This window comes from Crocodylus siamensis, chromosome 5, assembly GCF_052110815.1.
Source record: "Crocodylus siamensis isolate JL-2025a chromosome 5, ASM5211081v1, whole genome shotgun sequence".
NCBI lineage: Eukaryota > Metazoa > Chordata > Crocodylia > Crocodylidae > Crocodylus > Crocodylus siamensis.
This window is the reverse complement of record NC_143399.1, coordinates 134,211-154,051: the sequence shown is the minus strand read 5'-3', so window position 1 is coordinate 154,051 and position 19,841 is coordinate 134,211. Positions and strand designations below refer to the sequence as shown.

The 19,841-nt window shown below is 45.2% G+C and overlaps 1 protein-coding gene across 3 annotated transcripts in view; it reads right to left on the bottom strand.

The window, feature by feature from the left end:
• CFAP57 (cilia and flagella associated protein 57) overlaps positions 1-19,841 on the bottom strand; it is a 110,947-nt gene that overhangs the window by 18,761 nt on the left and 72,345 nt on the right. For all 3 annotated transcript variants that reach the window (XM_090049149.1, XM_090049151.1, XM_090049150.1), the window contains 6 exons: positions 17,652-17,825; positions 15,066-15,224; positions 14,434-14,577; positions 9,613-9,729; positions 8,426-8,560; positions 8,199-8,342 (listed from right to left, as the gene is read on the bottom strand). In XM_090049149.1, the coding sequence (XP_089905275.1) occupies positions 8,199-8,342; positions 8,426-8,560; positions 9,613-9,729; positions 14,434-14,577; positions 15,066-15,224; positions 17,652-17,825 (873 nt within the window). The remainder of the gene's footprint in view (positions 1-8,198; positions 8,343-8,425; positions 8,561-9,612; positions 9,730-14,433; positions 14,578-15,065; positions 15,225-17,651; positions 17,826-19,841) is intronic.

Here is a 19,841-nt window from a genome sequence, read left to right as displayed (position 1 = left end):
CTGAAGAGATTCAAGTCCCTCAGCCTCTCCTCACAGGGCTGGCCATGGAGGCCCCCAACCATAAAAGTGGCCTCCTCTGGATCCTCTCCAGGTTCTCCACGTCCCTTTTGAAGTGCAGCGCCCAGAACTGGACATAGTACTCCAGCTGCGGCCTGACCAGCGCTGCACAGAGGGGGAGCAAGACCTCTCTGGACCTGTTAGTGATGCCCCTGTTTATGTATGACAGGGAGCGGTTGGGAGAGAAGGTTGACATTATATACCTAGACTTCCAAAAGGCTTTTGATCTACCATGTGGAAAAATTGGCAGATTGTGGGCTTAACTGCTCAACAGTTCAGTGGGTGGAAAACTGGCTGCATGGTAGGACCCAGAGAGTTCTCGTGAACAGATCTGTGTTGCCCTGGTGAGAAGTGGCCGGTGGTGTCCCTCAAGGGTCTCTGCTTGGACTGGCGTTTTTCAACATCTTTATCAAAGATTTGGATGTGGGGGTGAAAAACTTGCTGGCCAAGTCTGTGGACAATACCAAGTTGTGAGGGAGCATGGTCACGGCAGAAGATAGGTTGCAGATAAAGGTGAACCTGGACAGGCTGGAGAGTTCAGCGGACTGAAACCAGATGAAATGCAACACTAGATGAGGCTAAAGGGTAAGGTGCTCCATCGGTGGGCAAAGAATCTCCAACATATCTACAGGCTCAGTGGCGACAATTTGACTTGCACCACAGCCAAAAGGGACCTAGGGGTAGTGATTGACCATCACATGAACATGAGCTGGCAGCGCGATGCTGTGGCCAGCAAGGGCAAACACATGCTGGCATGCATTAAGTGTTGCATCTCATGGAAAACTAAGGAAGTGATACTCCTGCTATACTCTGCACTGGTGAGACTGCAGCTGGAGTATTGTGTCCAGTTCTGGACACTGCACTTCAAGAAGGACATGGAAAAACTTGAGAGGGTCCGTATGATCAGGGACTTGCAAGACAAGCCATAAAAGGAGAGGCTGAGGGACTTGGGTCTCTTCAGCCTACAGAAGAGAAGGCTGAGAGGGGACTTAGTAGCGGCTTAATGCTACATCAGGGAAGTACACATCAAGGACTCAGTGAACAGCGGTTCACCACGGCACCCTTGGGGAAGACTAGGAGCAATTAATACAAACTCCTGGAAGGCTGCTTCAGGCTCAATTCCAGGAAAAACTGGGTGTCGAGACTGTGGAATAAACTCCCTCCAGTGCTGGTGCAGTCACCTACCTTGGAAATCTTCAAAATGAGACTGAACAGATACCTCGCTGGGGTCACTTGACCCCAGTTGTCTTTTCCTGCCTAATGCAGGGGGACTGGACCTGATGATCTACAATGTCTCTTCCAGCCCCTAACAATCTATGAAAATCCATGCTGACAGTTTCAGTTCTGAAGAGGCCTCCATGAAGGTTGTGCTATGGAACAGGAAACTGATGGAAATGAGCCTTGGTTTGTGAGATGTTGTAACAAGGACCTGGTGCTAATAATGCTTTGGTGCCATGTCACTGGCATCGTAGTCCATATGAGCTTGCTGTAGAACCTGCTCCAGGCCACAAAGTCTTTCTGTGGGGACAATGTGGAGGAGAAGATCTCTTCTGAGAGAAACTCTACATGGGGGATCTGTCCCTGGAAACACCTCTGCCCTTTCATCAAATAAGGATTTCTTGTGTGTTTTTTTGTAGTGGATGGAGGTGTTCTGCAGAGAAAATAACTCATGCCTGCCACATCCTGGGAGGCATACCCAGGGAATAAGAGGTCTGGCGCCAGCCTTTCCTGATGCCAGGAAGTAAATTGAGAGCTTTGTCTCCTTCCGCTCTTTATCTCTTTAAACTTGGGAGATAAAGTCTTTTACTGGGAAAGAGTATCCCCAGACTACAGAGGCACTTCAAGTGTCCATTGTTTGGTGGTTTGTCCCCACTGCAGGAGGGACAATATTTGAATCCAAGTAACCAAAAAGGTCATTTCTGGACCTCATAGAAACAAGGTTGCCAACATGCAACTAGATGAGACTAAAGTATTTGTGGCAGTTTGAGGTGCTTGCTGTCTAACTGCTGTAGAACACCACAAGACGCTCAAGAGATATGCATGTTGTATTGCTACTGCTGGCCAAAAAGTCTTTGAGCTCAAACTCGTAAGTATGTATATACAACAACAGTAGTACATACTGCAAAAAAGGATATTCCATAGCCTGCCTGTCTAGCCTGTAGCTAATGTTATTCAATACCATTATCACTGGTCTGGATGAAAGTATGAAATTACTGGTGGTAAAATTTGCATATGACCATATCACCAGAATCAGCCAGAACTACCCTCTGGCAAGAAGAATGGGAGAAACTAGGCGACAAAGCTGTTGAATGGAGTCGGTTAGGAATTAGCCCTAGTGAAGTGTTAGCATCCAGCTCCAACTATAAATGGTATGCATGGCAGAGCCTGAACATGCTGAGAGTGGTCTCAGCAGATGCAACTCTCTCATGAAATCATGAGGCCACTTTGCAACCAATCAATATGTTTATCAGGAGAAACAAACCATGGATCATCTCCTGCGATGCCCAGTAGCACCACAATGCAGCCTAAAAGATATGGCAACACTAACACCAGAAGCAGTGGCCTGTGCAAAATACTGGGATCAGACCATATAGAAAGGTTGGACTGGAGACATGACGACAGTGAAAAAGAAGAATATAGCAAAATACAAAGCAAGAATTAAAAATGCAAAACCTGTGACTCTGAAATGGATTTAGGCAGTCAAATGGGACATGCAACTCGTTATCAGCTCCTGTTGAAATTGTTAGACCCCAATTCCATGCGGTGCCCAACAACTAGGGAGATGACAGTCCAATTACTCATGAATCCTGTTGCTCATTATCCAGAGCAGAGCAGGGAGCAAACACCAGCACGCAACAGCTTTATTCAGAATGGAGACAGCTTCGGACTAGCTCCCACACTGACAGAATATGGGGAGCTGCACTGAACAACAGTTTTTTCCAATAGTTATACCTTGGTTCATACGTATCAACATTTACCCTGCCTTGTTCCACCTCTGGTTCCACCCGTTTCTCCTCCCATCTCAAGTTCCACCTCTGTTTACTGTTTGTTTCCTTAGCATAGTATTGCCTATGCATTTCATTCATTTACATGCCTCTCTGCTAAGAGCGCATGCATAAAACTTTTGACCCCTATCTTCTTTTGGTCATTTTGCAGTTTTCTCGATGATTCTTGCTGGTTTTCTTGCTGACTTCTCCATCTCCAAGGCTGTATCTTTGCTTTTGTCTCCTGACACTAGTTGCTTAACACATTATGCACTTTAAACCCTATCCTTTTGTTAAGAATCTGCTTACTTTAGCATTAGCCAAGTTAGTTGCTTTTAATACATCAGCTAGCCTTGTGACCACCAGCTTTTTGCTGAGACACAGGAAAAAGCCTTCAGTCAGCTGCACACTCAGTACTGCCCAAATTCCATATCGTTACCCCAACATCCAAAATCCATATTGTTACTCTGTAGCAGGGCACTAGGGCGCCTGCTACTGAATGGTAGTGAATGGGCTAAGCTGCCACTCAGCAGGGCAGCAGGTGAGAGTTACCATGGTAACAGAGTGGGTCAGCTGACCACCAGGGGGCAGGGCCTGGCCTTTATAAACAGAGAAGGCTAAGGCCAGGGCCAGTTCCCTCCTGGCAGCTGCAGGAGCAGGAGCTTGGGGGGAGAGCTGATCAGACAGAGTCCAGGGTTACAGCCTGGCTGCCCTGACTGGCCGCATGATGAGATGGGGTCTGGTGAAGAGCTGAGTGAGTGTGGACTTTGGGTTACAAGCCAGGAGGCTTCTTGTGTTTGTGTTATAGCCGTTTGGCTCATGGTGTAGTTATGGTTATACCGGAGGACCGGGTGAGGCTGTAGGGGAGTGAGGAGGCCTCGCAGGGGCTCCCCAGTAGTTTGGGGGTTCCTGGTGCCCATTAGGGGCACAGTGAGCGGTGTCAGGACAGCACGGTGTTTGGTGTCACAGTGGGCACGGCGGGAGAGTGCTGGAGAAGTGCTTGGCATGTGGGGTTGGGACCCCAGCCCGCAAGAGCGATTGCCCAGTACGGTGCACGACCCAGAGGAAGGGTCAGGGGGCCAGGCATGGCTACGGGCCACCTGAGCACGGGAAGCGCGGCATAGGCCCCGAGAGGGCGAGGGAGGGCGAGAGGCGCGGCATAGGCCCGGGAGGGCGAGAGGCGCGGCATAGGCCCCGAGAGGGTGAGGGAGCGCGAGAGGCATGGTATAGGTCCGAGAGGGTGAGAAGCGCGGCACAGGCCCTGAGAGGGCGAGGGAGTGCGAGAAGCGCGGCACAGGCCCTGAGAGGGCGAGGGAGTGCGAGAAGCGCGGCACAGGCCCTGAGAGGGCGAGGGAGTGCGGGAAGCACGGCACAAGCGCGAGAAGCACGGCACAGGCCTCAGAGGGGGCGAGAATTGCAGGAAGCGCAGTACAGGTCTAGAGGGCGTGCGGCACAAGCACAAGAGGAGCAGCATAGGCCCAGAGAGGGCAGGAAGCCCGGAGGGGGCGAGAGGCCCCAGAGAGGACGAGGAGCGTGGGAAGCGCAAAACAGGGCCCAGCGGGGGCGTTGCCAGGTGCATGACCAGCCCAGAGGCGCCGGTAAAGGGACGCAGGTTGCGCAGCAAGCCCAGAGGCACCGGAGAGGGGCACCAGTGAGGAGCCCTGGAGCCGGGGGGGGGCAGTGAGGAGCCCCGGAGTTAGGGGGGTAGTGAGGAGCTCGGGGTGAGGAGGGGTGGCAAGGGGCCCCGAAGGCAGACAACGGGCTGTGGCCTAATAACATGGCCCAGGACAGATTACTCCAGCACCATTGATGAGGCTTGGGCTGCGGTGCAGGGGAGGAAAAGGAGCCACAGACAGCGCCCCCCCCCCCATCATCGGGGTGCACACGAATGGGCAGCTTCCCGCTAATTCCAATTATCTATCGTTTATAAATAAGATCAAGGCATGGCAGGCGAGAGTAGGTGGTCGGTCGGCCCATTACAGGGGGGCGGAGCCGCATGTCCGGAGAGGCTCCGAAAGTGGCACCCCTGTCACATACCCTAACAGAAATGTCACAGCATAATAGACAAATGTGATTTACCAGACCTATACCAGGGGAGTATAAGTAGGGTGATGACGTTACATTTTATGTATATGGCATAAGCAAACCTATTTCTGGACATTGAGGCCTCTTCCAATTCTAAACACTTGAAAAAGGATGATGAAAAACTGGAAAGCGTTAAGAACTACAAGAAAATTCAATGTTAACAGAAAACACTGAAACATGAGACTAAAGAGCTTTCGTTTATTTAATTTACCAGAGAGGATGAAGAGGTGACTATCAGCCTACAAGTGCCTATCTGAGGAGGAGATATTAGGTTAGTGATGACTTTAATCCAGCAAAAGGAAGCATGACAACAATGAATTGATAGAAGCTGAAGCTAGACAAATTCAGAGTAGAAATTCAGCGGAAACTGTTAACAGCAAGTAGTTAATTACTGGGACAGCTTAACTAGGGACAAGGTGACTATTCCATCACCTGAAACCTTTAAACCAAAACGGCATGCCTAAAAGCTCTGCTACTGTTCATCAGAGCTTGTGGACTTGATGCAGAAGTCATGGCAAAACCCCTACGGTGTGTGTTATGCAGGAGGTTTGACTGGATGATCACAACAGCCCCTTCCGGTCTTGGGATGCATTAATATTAAAGGGATGGATGAGACATGAGGTTTTTTTTTGTTTTTTTTTTTTATAGAAAATGTTCTGCTTGGACCCTATGATATAATGATATTTCTGATGTTTGATTACTCTAATTTAATGAATTCAATCCAATTGTACTCTGTTGTATTTGTGCATTTGAGTATTCCATCCTAAGTGCAGTACTTTGCCCTAGTCCTTATTCAGTTTCATCCAGTTTATTATGGATTATTTCTCTAATTTATCAAGGTAATTTTGAATCCTAAGTCTATCCTCCAAAGTGTCTGCTACCCCATGCATCGGCACTATATGAAAATTTACTAAGTGTGCACTCGGTTCCAGCAAGCAGTTCATTAATGAAGACACTGAATAGCATCAGACCCATGACAGACACCTGGGGTACCCCACTAGATAGCTCCACCCAGTTAGACAAGTGAGCTATTGGCAACTACCCTTCAAGCATGATTATCCAACTAGTGCCCCCACTTTACAGTAGTTTCAGTGTATTTCCTTAGTTTACTTAAAAGAATGTCATGTAAGACAGGGTCAAAAGCCTGGCTAATGGGGAAATATCATATTCACTGCTTTCCCCCATCCACAAAGCCCTTCAGGTTCATTCTGTTTTAAAACAAGTATTCCTCAATGAAAAGTTCTCCTACTGAGAAGTAAGTTCAAGAGTTATTTTCTTATAACATTCAGAAACCAGAACGTGGAAAGGCAGCACATTATCTTCAACACAAGAAAGTAGTAGCAAATTGTAGGAAAGTAGGGTAAGAAGGGACCTCATGAGGCCACACGTAGTTCAGCTCCTTGCTCAAGGCAGAAGCACCCTTGTCAAGTACCGGTTAAGCTTGCTCCTAAAAACTTCCAAGGATGGAGGCTGCATAAGTACACTTGGTAGCATCTTTCAATGCCTAACTATTACAGTAAGTATGTTTTTCCTAAAGTCCAATCTAAATTTCCCTGACTGCAATTTAAGATGATTGCTTCTTATTCTCTTCCCTGTGGATGCAGAGAATAGTCTGCCTCCATTCTCCACATAATTCTTCAGGCATTTGAAGACTTGTCAAACCTCCCCACTCAATCTTCTGTTCTCTAGACTTAATAACACTAATTGCTTCAGCCTTTCTTCATAAATCATGTTTACCAAACTTCTAATAATTTTTGTTGCTTTCTGGTGGATTTCTTCTAATCTGACCACAGCTTTCTTGAAGTGTAGGGCCCAAAACTGCACACAGTTCTCCAGATAGTGTTGAATAGAGTGGAAGGATAATTTCCCTTGATTTGCAAGTGACACTCTTGTTAACCCAAATGCTATTGGCTTTTTTATATCAGGAGCATGCCTGTGGCTCATTCAGTTTACAGTCCACTGTAACCCTCAAGTCCTTTTCTGCAGTTCTGCAGTGTGGCCAGTCATTCCCCAGTCTGTATTGGAAATGATATTCACCACTTGTGGCTTCATTACGATCTAATTAATTATACAAAGAAAATCATAATATCTCCATACAATGGAGGCCCCTTCTCATGAGATTTGGAAGGGAACTGTACAGATAATGTAACATGTTAAGGATATAATAGATTATAATATCTTTGAATACATTTTTACACAAAACCCCCCAAGAATCCATGGTTTAACCAGAGACAAAGACAGTTGAAGTGCTAATCTTAGAGTGGAAAGTGCAAAGTCTTTATAGAGGAAAGGAACTACATAGATATGCTAGTATAGGAGGAAAGATGGTAAGCAATAGCAAGAAGACTAGAATGCTAACCACTTAACTCCAGTACATCTAGGAAAACCCATTAAGAATAGACTAAGGGTAAGCAAAGAAAGTTCTGGAAATAAGATAGACATATATGGACATTTCAGGATAGATCTGATAAGATAATGTAAGGAGAAATCTAAGGGAATAATATAGAGCAACACAGAGGTTCTTTGCAAATGTTAGCTGATCTGATGGCCTCTCTTGCTAGCCCACTTGTGAGTATTCTGATCAAATGCTTGCAGCTGTAACTACTGTTTGCATGTGGTCATTAATATATTAGATGGCAATGCTACTTATTTGGTATTTGTTACAGTATTTTAGAACATTAATTTAAAGTAACTGTATAATTGTTCATGCCCTTTGGATTTAAAAAGGAGTTTTAGCTGAATTACTGATGTAGTCAATTATATTCCAAGAGCAAGACACAAAATGAAGGCCTCTACAGAACAGCAACTATTCCAGCCACCATTTCTCTCATGGACCTCACTCCTTACATATCGCCTTGAGAAAAGACAGCAACTTCCAAAGCCCTGCTCTTTGGCATCTCAGGAAATACTGATTTAGACTGGAGGACCTAGAAACCTGGGAAAATTTCTGGGAGGAGAATCAAACGGAAATCCTCCTAAACTCCTGAGAACCTACTGCAGTGCAGAAACCAAAGTCTCTTTTTCACAGCATCTCCTTCCCTCTGCCCCACCACAGAGAAAAGAGCCTGGTACCTGCATGATCCTCACATAATCAGCTCGGTGGATTTCACTTTCCTTTACCACCTTCTTCTTCAGTGTTGCCAGATTCCTCTCAAGATGCTCTCGTTGCCGGATGTACTCCTGCTGCAGATCTGTGTCCACCCCCACAATCTCTACCTGATGGAAGACAGCATGCAGTCTCAGCAGCTCTGACAGCAGAGACAGTCATCAGCTGTGAAAAGGAAGGCACCCTCACTCACCATGTCTGCCTGCTGCACATATTTGGTGTAGAGCTCCCGGATTCCCTCCTTCAGTCTCTTGGGCTCCTGAATGAAGCCCACACAGTTGTGAAGATCTGTTTTAAACCGCTTGACAAGAGCTTCCATGTCTCGCTCCTGCAGGAATTATACAGGAACGTCAATAATGGTGCGCGCTGCCATGCATCAGAACTGCCCGAGACTCCTGTTTGAACTGCTGCTGAGAACCGTCCTGTGATCCTATACTGTTTATCTGACTTCTTTGAAAAGGTACCATGAAGACATCACACAGCTAGACAGCTAACCTGCTGGGGCCTGGATGCTCGTGTGGGTGGGATAGAAGTTACACCTCTCCTGACCCAGAGAGACTTACATTACAGTACTTGTATTATACTAGTGCCCAGGGGCCCCCATCAGGATCAGCAGCCTGTTGCCTCAGTCACTGATACACACAGGTCAACACCTTCTGCCAAAGGAGCTTGCAATCTTATTAGATACAAGATATAGGTAAACATAACAGATGCCAAGACACATGCTATGTTCACAACTTGATGTGCCAGATCAACACCCTCTCTTGACTCTTCCCAGAGTAAGTTTGTTGTTCACTTTTTCAATCCCATCCTCCAGCTTCATCAAACCCATCTTGGCTAACAAACTCCTTTGTTCCCCACAGCCAACTCTTCTGCTTCCTTCTTCCCTGACCTTCTGCTCACCTTTGATTTGACTTCCCTCAAACACTGGCATGCCCTAGTCTCCTCCATGCAAAAGTCCATCCTTCAGCTTTCCTGACTACTGAAAGTCATTGTAGTGTTTCAGCCCAGCAAGAGGGTGCTTAGACAAGGAGTTTAAAAATTCTGGGCTTGAGCAGGACAGGGAGGCAGGGGGTCATTTAGCTGTCTGTCTAACTACTCTGGAAAGCCTGAACAAGCTCAATCCTTGAAACATGCCCAACAGATCAACATACATAGGCTGCATGCAGTCACAGCTGACATTTGTAATGTTAACTCGCTTAAAAGTTTTCTTGTTTGGGAGATTCCTGACCCCTTCCCTATCACACCCTCACCTTTTCTACATACATACCCAGGAGATGGATGCTCTGCCCTCCATCCTCCCCCTGCCCCCCCCAAGCTTCTGTATATTCCCTGTCCACACAGAGCAAAAAGCACCAACTCTAAGGTCATGTCCTATACCTTTTGCCTCTCCTTGTGCATCTCGCGGTCAGTGGCCTTTAGCTTCTGCCGTAGCTCTGTGATATTTAGCTCAAGCTGCGTGTTCTGCTTCTGGAAACATTCCAGCTCCCCCTCCATCTGCAAGGAGTCAGAATGTAGACATGGGGACTGGGAGGGAGACCGAGTGAAGGCAACTGTATATGAACAAGAAGCAATAGAACCACCTCCCTTTAAGCAGCATTGTCCTAAAACAAGTAAAAAAAACCAAAACAAAACAAAACAATTTTGGAACAACACTGCCCTCTGCTAGAGACACACAGGAAGTGCAGGACTCCCCTGCTTCAAATCCATTTTGGAAGATAGATATTTAAGCAACATTCCTTCCTTTGCTGGACTGCTGAAATTTTAGCCCTTGGGAAAACAAGAGACAGTGGTTTTGCCCATTTCAAAAAGCTTGCAGCTGTAAAAAAGAGGAAAGGCCACTCATTACAGACAATCTGGACAAAATAACTGATATGGATGAGTGCAATGTTTTGGAGGTATCCAGGTTGTAGCCATATTGGTCTAGAGGCCAAAGCAATCAAGACTCATGGTAGAGGTGATATCTTTTATTAGACCAACTAGATTTTGCAAGCATCTAGTTGGTCTAATAAAAGATATCACTTCTACTATGAGTCCTGATTGCTAATGTTTTGCAGGGCACCAGTCTAAGCAGCCTAACACTGATCAGAAATGTAATTTCCTTCTATGATAAGGTGACATGCTCGAGATGGGGGAAAGCAGTGGATACCTCGATTTTTAGCACAGCTTTGACACTATCTCTCATACCAAATCTCATTAATAAGATAAGGAAATATAGACTAAGTGAAAGTACTATAAAGTCGATAAACAACTGGTTGGATCATCATACTTAATGGGGATGGTTCAATGTCTAGTTGGGAAGAGAGATCAAGTGGGGCTCCCCAAGGGTCTGCCCTGGGTCTTGTATTATTTAATGTCTTCACTAATGATATGAATGAGGGGAATGAGTGAGCACTTAATGGATTTGTAGATGATATCATGTTGGGTGGTGTTGCAGACATTCTGGAGAGTAGGGCTAGGTTTCAGAATGACTTAAATAGACTGTAGAAATGGTCCAAAAATCAATTTGATTAAATTCAGCAAGGACAAGTGCAAAGTCCTGTATTAATGCAGACTGGGGAATGATTAGGTAAGGTGCAGTGCTCCAGAGAAAAGCCTAGTAGTTATAGTGCACTATAAGCTGAGCATCAGCCAACAGTGTTCTGTTGTTGTAAAAAACCAAAACAACAGTATCATGGGTTACATTAAAACAAATATTTCTTGCAAATCAAGGTAACTGATTTTTCTGCTCTATTTATCATTGGCAAGGTCTTACCTGGAGTACTATATCCATTTTTGGCCTCCACACTTCAAGAAGGATGTAGACAGACTGGAAACAGTCCAGCAGAGAGTAATAAAACTGATTAGAGGTCTGAGAAAAATGACTTAAGGAAAGGCTAAAAGAACTAGTGTTATTTAATCTGGAGAAGAGAAGCTGGGGGTGGTGGGGCACAGGATTTCATAACAATCTTCAAATACCAGGAGGCAGAGTATAAAGAGAATGGAGACAGATTTTTCTCTGTCGGCCATAGAGGACAGGACAGGAGCAGAGGCTTCAAACTGCAACACAGGAAATTTAGCTTCAAGATGAGGAAGAACTTTCTGACTATGAAGGTCAAGCATTGGAACAGGCTGCCTAGAGAGGCTGTGGAATCTGAATGCCAGGAAATTTTCAAGAGTGGGTTAGACAGACATGCGGCTAGGACAGTTTAGTTACGGACAATCCTTCTTTGAGCAGGGGGCTGGACTAGATGACCTTGTGAGGTCCCTTCCAGTCCTACTTTCCCATGATCTATGGAATACAGGAACAGTACAGCACTGAATAAGATTGCTGGTATAGAACTCAGCTGATAGAGGAGTTCAGAATCCACTGGATGGATGCTGGAGAATCCTGGATTACTGTATTGTGTACCCTGACAGATGCTATGGAGACATGGATTATTCAAACCTACTGTAACAGTTTTATATATTTTATATGCATCTTTATGATCTGGCTAGACACTTCATTCCTGGATCAATGTATAAGGTTTATGGAGGAATTAAAGTCCATGGAAGTAATCAATGCAAACTCTTATGCTGAAAAAAATCTAGACTGCTGAAATTTTAGACCCTGAGAAAACAAGAGATAGTGGTTTTGCCTGTTTAAAAAAGCCTGCAGCTCTACAAAAGGAGAAAAGCCACTTATTTTCCATCCATTACAGACATGGAATTATGCTTTGACACCTCCTTATAAGCAGTGCTTCTTGGGACCCCAGGGGCATCCCTTCATGGCACCACATATTCCAATCAGAGTTTAAAGAAGGAGCACTTAGCAGAAGCTGCCTCAGCTTCTTTTGTTACTACTGAGAAAGAGGGCAAACCATAGGGATGTACAGACAACGCGCTCTCAAGGAACCACCATTACTTAACTTCTAAACAGGTTCTGTACATGTCATTTATTTGAACCTAGAACTATCATCCCAAAGCGAGCAGCAGATCTAGAGGCCAAGTCCAAAAAAACAGCATTGTATAAACAAATGAAGAAAACTCCAGGTAGTAACCCTGCAAACTCTGATGGAGGCTGGTTGTTGGTCAAGCTGCCTTAGTCCTGTCAGGAAGAAGGCAGGTCAGTGTGGCACCTTAGAGACTGGATGGCTCAGAGACCTGAGTTTTCATAGGAACAACACCAATAGTATGGTATATGGAACATACCTTTAAGGGGCCTGCAGTGGAATGGTTCAGTTTTCCCCCAGAGGCCCTGTGGGTGGGGCTGGTTGGGGTGTGGGGGTTCTCCCTGCAAGCTGTGACTGTGTGTACTGCTGAATCCTGCTTCCTAATAAAGACAAAGCTGTTTATCATCCCACCTGTCTCTGCTGAATGCTGACTTGAGGACAGAACCCCAGGGACACAGATCTGAGTGAGTACCCCATCCCTGGAACCCAATGGACTAGAGCAGGGGTTAGCAACATTTTTGGGCAGAGTGCCAAGAACACCCACAACTTCAACTTGTAAGATGTTGGCATGCCAGGAGTGGATGGCGGGTGAGCCACACAGGGCCTGATTCTTGTGGCCATATGGTCCCAGCCCCTTCCTTGCCATCGACCCAAAGGCATGCGTGCCAAGCAAAATGTCTCTGAGTGCCGCATTTTGGCACCTGTGCTGGGGGTTGCCTACCCCTGGCCTAGAGTAAACATTATAGAAAGCGTCTAATGAAGTAGGTTGTTGCCTATGAAAGCTCATACCTCTCTGAAATAGATAGTCCCTAAAGGTACCATCCCATCTTGCCTTCTGCCTGTCTTCAGCGTAACCATAGCTAAATACCTCTCAGCACAATCTAAAATCATTAGGTGTTGGCACCCTATCTGAAACTCAGTGTAACACTCAATGCAAAATACAATTCATTTCTACAATCAAGGAATTACGTGAAAACTGTTTCTGTGCCCCACACACTAGAAGAATGCTAATACTGTGCCAATATTAAACAAGAGCAAGGATGACCTTGATAATTACAGGTTGGTTAGATTTACATCAGTACTAAGCAAAGTAATAGAAAAGGCGATAAAGAATTCAAATTAAAGGTTGCAAATAAAATTAATGCCAATGAACATGGTTTTATGGAAAGGAGATCTTATCAAGCAAATCTGATTTCATTTTTGATGAGATTACAAGTGTAGTTGATAAAAATAACTATGTAAATGTAATATACTTTGACCCAGTACATGAAATGCTGATTAAAAATAGTACTATTAAATAAACACAGTTAAATGGATTAAAAGCTGACATCAAGAAATAATTGTCAATGGAGATGCCTAACAAGTCAGATAAGGGCTTCCAGTGGCATTCTTTAGAATTCTGTCCTAGGTCCAATGCCATTCAGTATTTTTATCCTTATCCCAGAAGTACATTTAAAATCACTGTGGATAAAAGATGCAGACGACAAACTAATTAACACTGTGATGCATAAGGAGGATGGGGCATTCTACATAGGTTGGTAAATTCAGCCAGTTTAAGCAAATGCAATTTAATACAGGCAAATGCAGAGTTGCAAAGGAACAAAGAATGCAGATTCTGTCTCCTGAACAGGGACTGTACTCTGAAAAGCAATGATTGAGTGGGCCTATAGAACCAAAGGTCTGCATGCAAGCTCCCAGTAGAGTGCTGGGCAAAAAAAGGATAATATAATTCTTCCACATATAAATAGGGGAGTAATAAGTAGGAGTACTGAGATCATTTTACAATGTGCTGGTGAGACAGATACATGCTTAGTTGAATTCATAACCTGCATTTAATACAGACATAACTGTGAAATTCAAAAAGTTTGTGGCCAGGAGGGACGATCTAACTTGACATCCTGAAATCAAAGGCCATCAAACTGTGTGGTTACCCCTATAAGAACACCATAACATGTTTTGCAAATGCATATTTTCCTAAAAGAGGCCAAAATTGTTGTAATTTTTTTTTATTGGATTAATGGTCACAATAAAACCCTTGCTTCTGGAGTTAAAACAACACTCCAACCCTACTATCTTTCTAACAAGCATCTAGTTCGTGATTTTAAATCAAGTGAGAGAGAATCCACCAATCAGTCACTGCTGAATTTGTGTTTAATGTCTATAATTTTGTCTATAGTGTAGGAAGGGCAGGAGAAAGGAGTGTTATTCTGCATGAATTTATTTTTTCAACAGAAAAAGCATCCTGCATCCAACAGCACAATTAGCATGGCCTGAAGACTGTGAGGCTTACCTCATGGATCTGTTCCTTCATGGCTCTGATGTCATTCTCCCTTGGCTCTATTTGCTTCTTCAGCTCCTTTATTTTATAATCTAATACAAACTTGAACTTTTCCAACTCCTGGTTTTTCTTTTTTAGGTCATAGATCCGCTTCTCCTGGGAGAAACAGACAGAATGTATCAAGTCAACGCTGGATATGGCATTTGTAACACCTGCCAAGTTCATACTGCAGCCATTTAAGATGGGGTTTGGACATTTTTTCAGTGCTTCCCTAGGACTTGAACTATGTCCAAGGCTAGCACCAGTGAAGACTGAAACCTTAGTCACAAATCCCCATAGACAGGCAGCAGAGAATGACAGACATCAGCTACACATCCAAGCAAGGGATAAAAAACTCACAACCTTGAGCTCTGGTGCTCCATCAAAGATGGGGATGTGGTGGCTATGGCACATGAAGCCCTTAAAACATAAGTTGTAAGGTCTCCAAGAAAGGGGTTGTACTCTCATTCCAGATCATGGACAGCTCAGACCTGCTGACTGTATTGTGGTGCTGGTCAGAGGCACCAAATATTAATGCCAGTAGCTATGTTCAAGTGCGGGGCGGGTGACAGCCTAAGCCATTCAGACTGCCAGTTGTACCTCACCTTGTCCTGAATGGTCTCATCCCTCTCTTGAATCTCTCTCTTCAGTCCCAGGATATCTTTCTCTAATGACTTAATGATGCCTTGCAGTTTCTGCTGTTCTATTTTCATTGCTTCAATGTCACTGCTGCGCTCTTCAATCTCTTTCTGGAGGCTGCTGAACTGGAGAAGCACAAGGAAAAAAAGTATTAATTTTCTCTGATGCAAAATTGTTGTCTATGAAAGCTCATGCCTCTCTGAACTAGTTAGTCTCTAAGATACCATCCTGCCCTGCCTTCTGCCTGACCTTAACGGTTGCATTTTGTAAGGTCTGGAAGGAAATGAGATGGACAGCATGAAGACTAGAGAGAGGGAGAGGGAAGTAATCAGATGTGTGGTGCTCAAATGAGCATTTTTGTTCTGTGGACAGGAAGAAAAGGGCTGGTGTCAGACATAGTTTCATAGTTTCTAGGGTCGGAAGGGACATGAGTAGATCATCTAGTCCGACCCCCTGCCATGGCAGGAAAGAGTACTGGGGTCAGATGACCCCAGCAGGGTGTACATCTAACCTCTTCTTAAAGACCCCCAGGGTAGGAGCCAGTTACAGAGAAAGACAGAAATTTGGATGCTTGGGGATTATTAGATGGGGAGGATTAAAAAAAACCTGAGGTTGAAGGACTGCTTGATGGAAAGAATGGCAGTTATCCACTGCAGTGGAGAATGATGGAACTCTGGACCACTTTGGAAGGAAATCAGAAGCTGTGTCTGCTTCTGAGGCTTGAAGACCCCAAGTAACAATACCATGGTATTGATAGATCTGGTTCATGTCACTGCTACCCAAAATGCTCTAAACAACTGGACAGGTTTCTGATAACTGTACACTGGAGCTTCTTGGAGAAACTCTGAATAATAGCAGAGGCCCTTAATTGTCTTCAAACTCTGGAAGATCACATCATGTGCATCATGCTCTGCTCACATTCAGGGGTTCACAACACTGAAGGGGAGTTATTTTCCGCTTTTTAAATGAAGGCTTATATTTGCAGAACCTGATGGTCTTGGATTCCCCACATTTCACAGTGAGAGAAGTTTAAGGCATAAAGGACAACATAGTTTTCACTGAGTAACAGTAATGTGCTTGGTGCTGCACAGATAAAGACTAAATGCGTCTTTGGTGCAGGGACAAACTTTCAAATGTACAAAATACATCCAGCAAAGGAAGAGAGTCTCAAACCTATGCAGAGCTGGAAAGTTAGTGAAGACTTCATGGAACACAGAGTGTACCTTATGAATATAAATCAAAATGTGGACATTACTACATGTGAGACTGTTATATGTACACAGCACAGGGAAGCACAAAAACAGAGAAAAAGGAACTTCTTACCAAATGTAGATTCAGTGAGTACAGACTACAAGTGGAATGTGAGACGCACAAAGCCCAGAAGGCCCTTTCTACTTCAATGTCCTGAATATAATTAAGTGGGGAATACCTCCTCGCAGTTTACCGCTACATCAGGGGCATACAACAAGGGCTTGGTGAACAACTGTTCACCAGGGCACCCTTGGGGAAAACTGGGAGTAATGGTCACAGACTCCTTGAAGACCGTTTCAGGCTCAACATTAGGAAAAGCTTCTTCAGAGCTAGGGTGTCCAGGCTGTGGAATAACCTCCCTCCAGAGGTGGTGCAATCGCCTACTCTGGAAATCTTCAAGAGGAGACTGGATGGTCACCTTGCTGAGGTCACCTGACCCCAGTTGTCCTTCCTGTTTGGTGCAGGGGGTTGGATCCAATGATCTTCTGAGGTTGCTTCCAGCCCTACAATCTATGAATCGGGAACTACTGAAATAGAAAGAAAAACTTTGCCCAGCCTTGGCCAAAATCAGATACAGATCCATGGTAGATAGCGATCTGCCATCAGATCAGGGATGATGATCTTGGCAGCAATGACAGATGCATGTAACAGGTCGCACCCACTCCTCAGAGATCAAGTGGGTGGACTTTTCTCTTATACTTTGGCAACTGTTGCTTAGCTTTCCCTGCTAACTAAGTATCACCAAATTGAAAATAGCTGGTGAAGTGTCATGATGTTTTATTAATATGATGACCTTCCACAAATATCTGAAGAATGGAAATACCAGGAGAGAAATAAATTATTTAGAGTTCTACCAAGAGTGAAATTAAGAAAGCTGGGAAAAGACAAACTTTGGCTGGATACAAGAAACATCTTCCTGACAGTAAGATGCATCAGACTGCAGAAAAGTTTCTCAAATAGAGGGGGAAAACCACATCTTCATGGGCTCAAACACTATTGTTGTTATATATTATTTATATACTATGCTAAATTATACAGAGCACCAAAGAATGTATTAACTGGAACACTTCTGCACTGGCTCTAATCTTTTACAAGTAGCATTCTGTTTCCTTTTCAGACCAACCTATCATAGAAAGGGGCAACTACTCACTTATGCCAGAGTAAGTGCCACGAATGTCTTGCCACAAAAGTGCCACAGAAATAAACACAAACATTATGCTAACAGGCCTACCCATCTCCCCCACTACCCTCAGCATTGATATTCCATGTCCCAAGCCTGTTTCAGATGATAGAGCAGTTACCTTTTTCCTCATGATCCCCGTCTCTCCTTTCAATCGAAGATTTGATTCTCTCTCTTCCCGGAGTCGTCTCTCATACTTGATCTTGATCTCTTGGATTTCCCGATCTTCATCTTCTTCAATCTGTTTCTTAGTTTCTTCAAACTCTCGCAGCTGCTGCCTGGCATCATCCTGTGCCTGGAGTCGGAAAAAGAGAAGAGGGCCGGAAGAAGCTTTGGGAACTATCAAGCTATCACTCCTCAGCCTCTTGAAGGCTCAGATAAAGCGTAGCTCAGTTTCCCCCCGCCCCCAGAGCTGACTAGTCAACAGCAGCAATATTAAAGATTAAGACTTTTTAAACTTGTGGAACAAGAACAGTATTAAGATTTTTGAAACTTGTGGAAATTAGACATGCTGAGGGAAAAGAGTTATTTACTTATCTGAAATTGCTGTTCTTCTCTCAGGGTCTATATTTTATTGAACCCCTCAACTTTGACTGCACAAATACCATTTGAACAAATTTAAATTCTGAGATTATTAAAATGTAATGTTAAATCTTCACAATATTTAAATAACAGGGCAAGTTATTTTAAAATACTTTGGTCAGCATTTTCAAACTTGGATATTCAACAAATTCTTATTTACAACAAGTTCTTATTTAGGCACTAAAACAGAAGTATAATGATGTTTCCAGACACTGAGCATCTGCAGTTCCAAGAGACCATAGCACCTCTGAAATTCTAGCTCCATTTTTTCTCTGTAGCTAGTGGTAGGCATCAAGGCTGTGAACAAAGAGTCACATGTAGCACTACGAAAACAGGGTGTACAGATGTTCCAGCCCTGACTGGACAGTTACAACCTTGCCTCAAAGGTGCCATCTCCAGCCAAGGAGAAAATGGGTGGCTGCACTTTTGCTCCCCCACCAGGAGAACCTGTCAGTGAGCCCGATTACTAACCGTTTGCCCCTGCCAGCACGCTGTCAGTGATCAGTGGCTCTCGCTGTTTCTGCTAGGGCTATGGCAGCAGGAAGAGCCCAAGGGAGGCACAGCTCTTCCTAGCATTCGGTGGAGCCAGCAGCAGATCTTCCTGCCTCTGCTTGGCAGGAACTGGGGCTGCTCTTCCATTGGTGATGTGTGTGTGGGTGGGGAGAGCATGTTCCCCGCCCCCCCAAAATTTCTACTCCAATGGTGGGGCACAGGGCTATAGCCCAGCTGGAGGCAGGGCACGGCAGCAGCTGGGGGGGGCAGCAGCAGTACAATTTCTGCACTTACTGCAGGATAACACAGCCCAGTCAGAGCTAGCACCCAGCATTAAGGGGGACAGTGGCAGCGTGGAGTTGTGCCCCCCAGCTGTCAACACTTATGCATCATCATTGGGCTCTTCCTACCATTCCTGTGCCAGCAGAACAGTTGGAAGAGATGTCAGGGCTGCCAGGAGAACAAAGGCTCTTCCTGGTACTCTTGTAGTGGCAGTGACTGCTCTGCCACTGCCTTTCACACTGGTGGCAAAAACGTCCCTTCAGGGCCCTATAACACAGAATCATAGAATCAATGAGTTGGAAGGGACCTAGACAGATCATCGAGTCTGACCCCTTGCCATGGGCAGGAATGAGCACTGGGGCTGGGAGGGGTCATAAGACCCCAGCCAGGTGCCTATCCAGTCTCCTCTTGAAGATTTCCAGGAAAGGTGAGAGCACCACCTCTCTGGGAAGCCTATTCCAGGCTCTGGCCACCCTTACAGTGAAGTACTTCTTCCTAATATCTAACCTAAACCTATCCTCCCTCAGCTTGTGGTCATTGTTCCTAGTGACTCCAAGGGGGGCCCTGGTGAACAGACTTTCCCCGAGTCCCTGCTGCTGGCCCCTGATAAGGCTGTAGGCAGCCACAAGTTCCCCCCTCAGTCTCTTCTTGCGGACACTGAAGAGATTCAGGTCCCTCAGCCTCTCCTCATAGGGCTGGCAACAGAGGCCCCCAACCATACGAGTGGCCTCCTTTGGACCCTCTTCAGGTTCTCCACGTCCCTTTTCAAGTGCGGCGCCCAAAACTGGACACAGGACTCCAGCTGCGGCCTGACCAGCGCCGCATAGAGGGGGAGCAAGACCTCTCTGGACCGTTAGTGATGCCCCTGTTGATGCATGACAGGGTGTGGTTGGCTCTGCCTATTGCTTCATTGCATTGGCGACTCATATTCACCCTGGAGTCAATCCTGACTCCA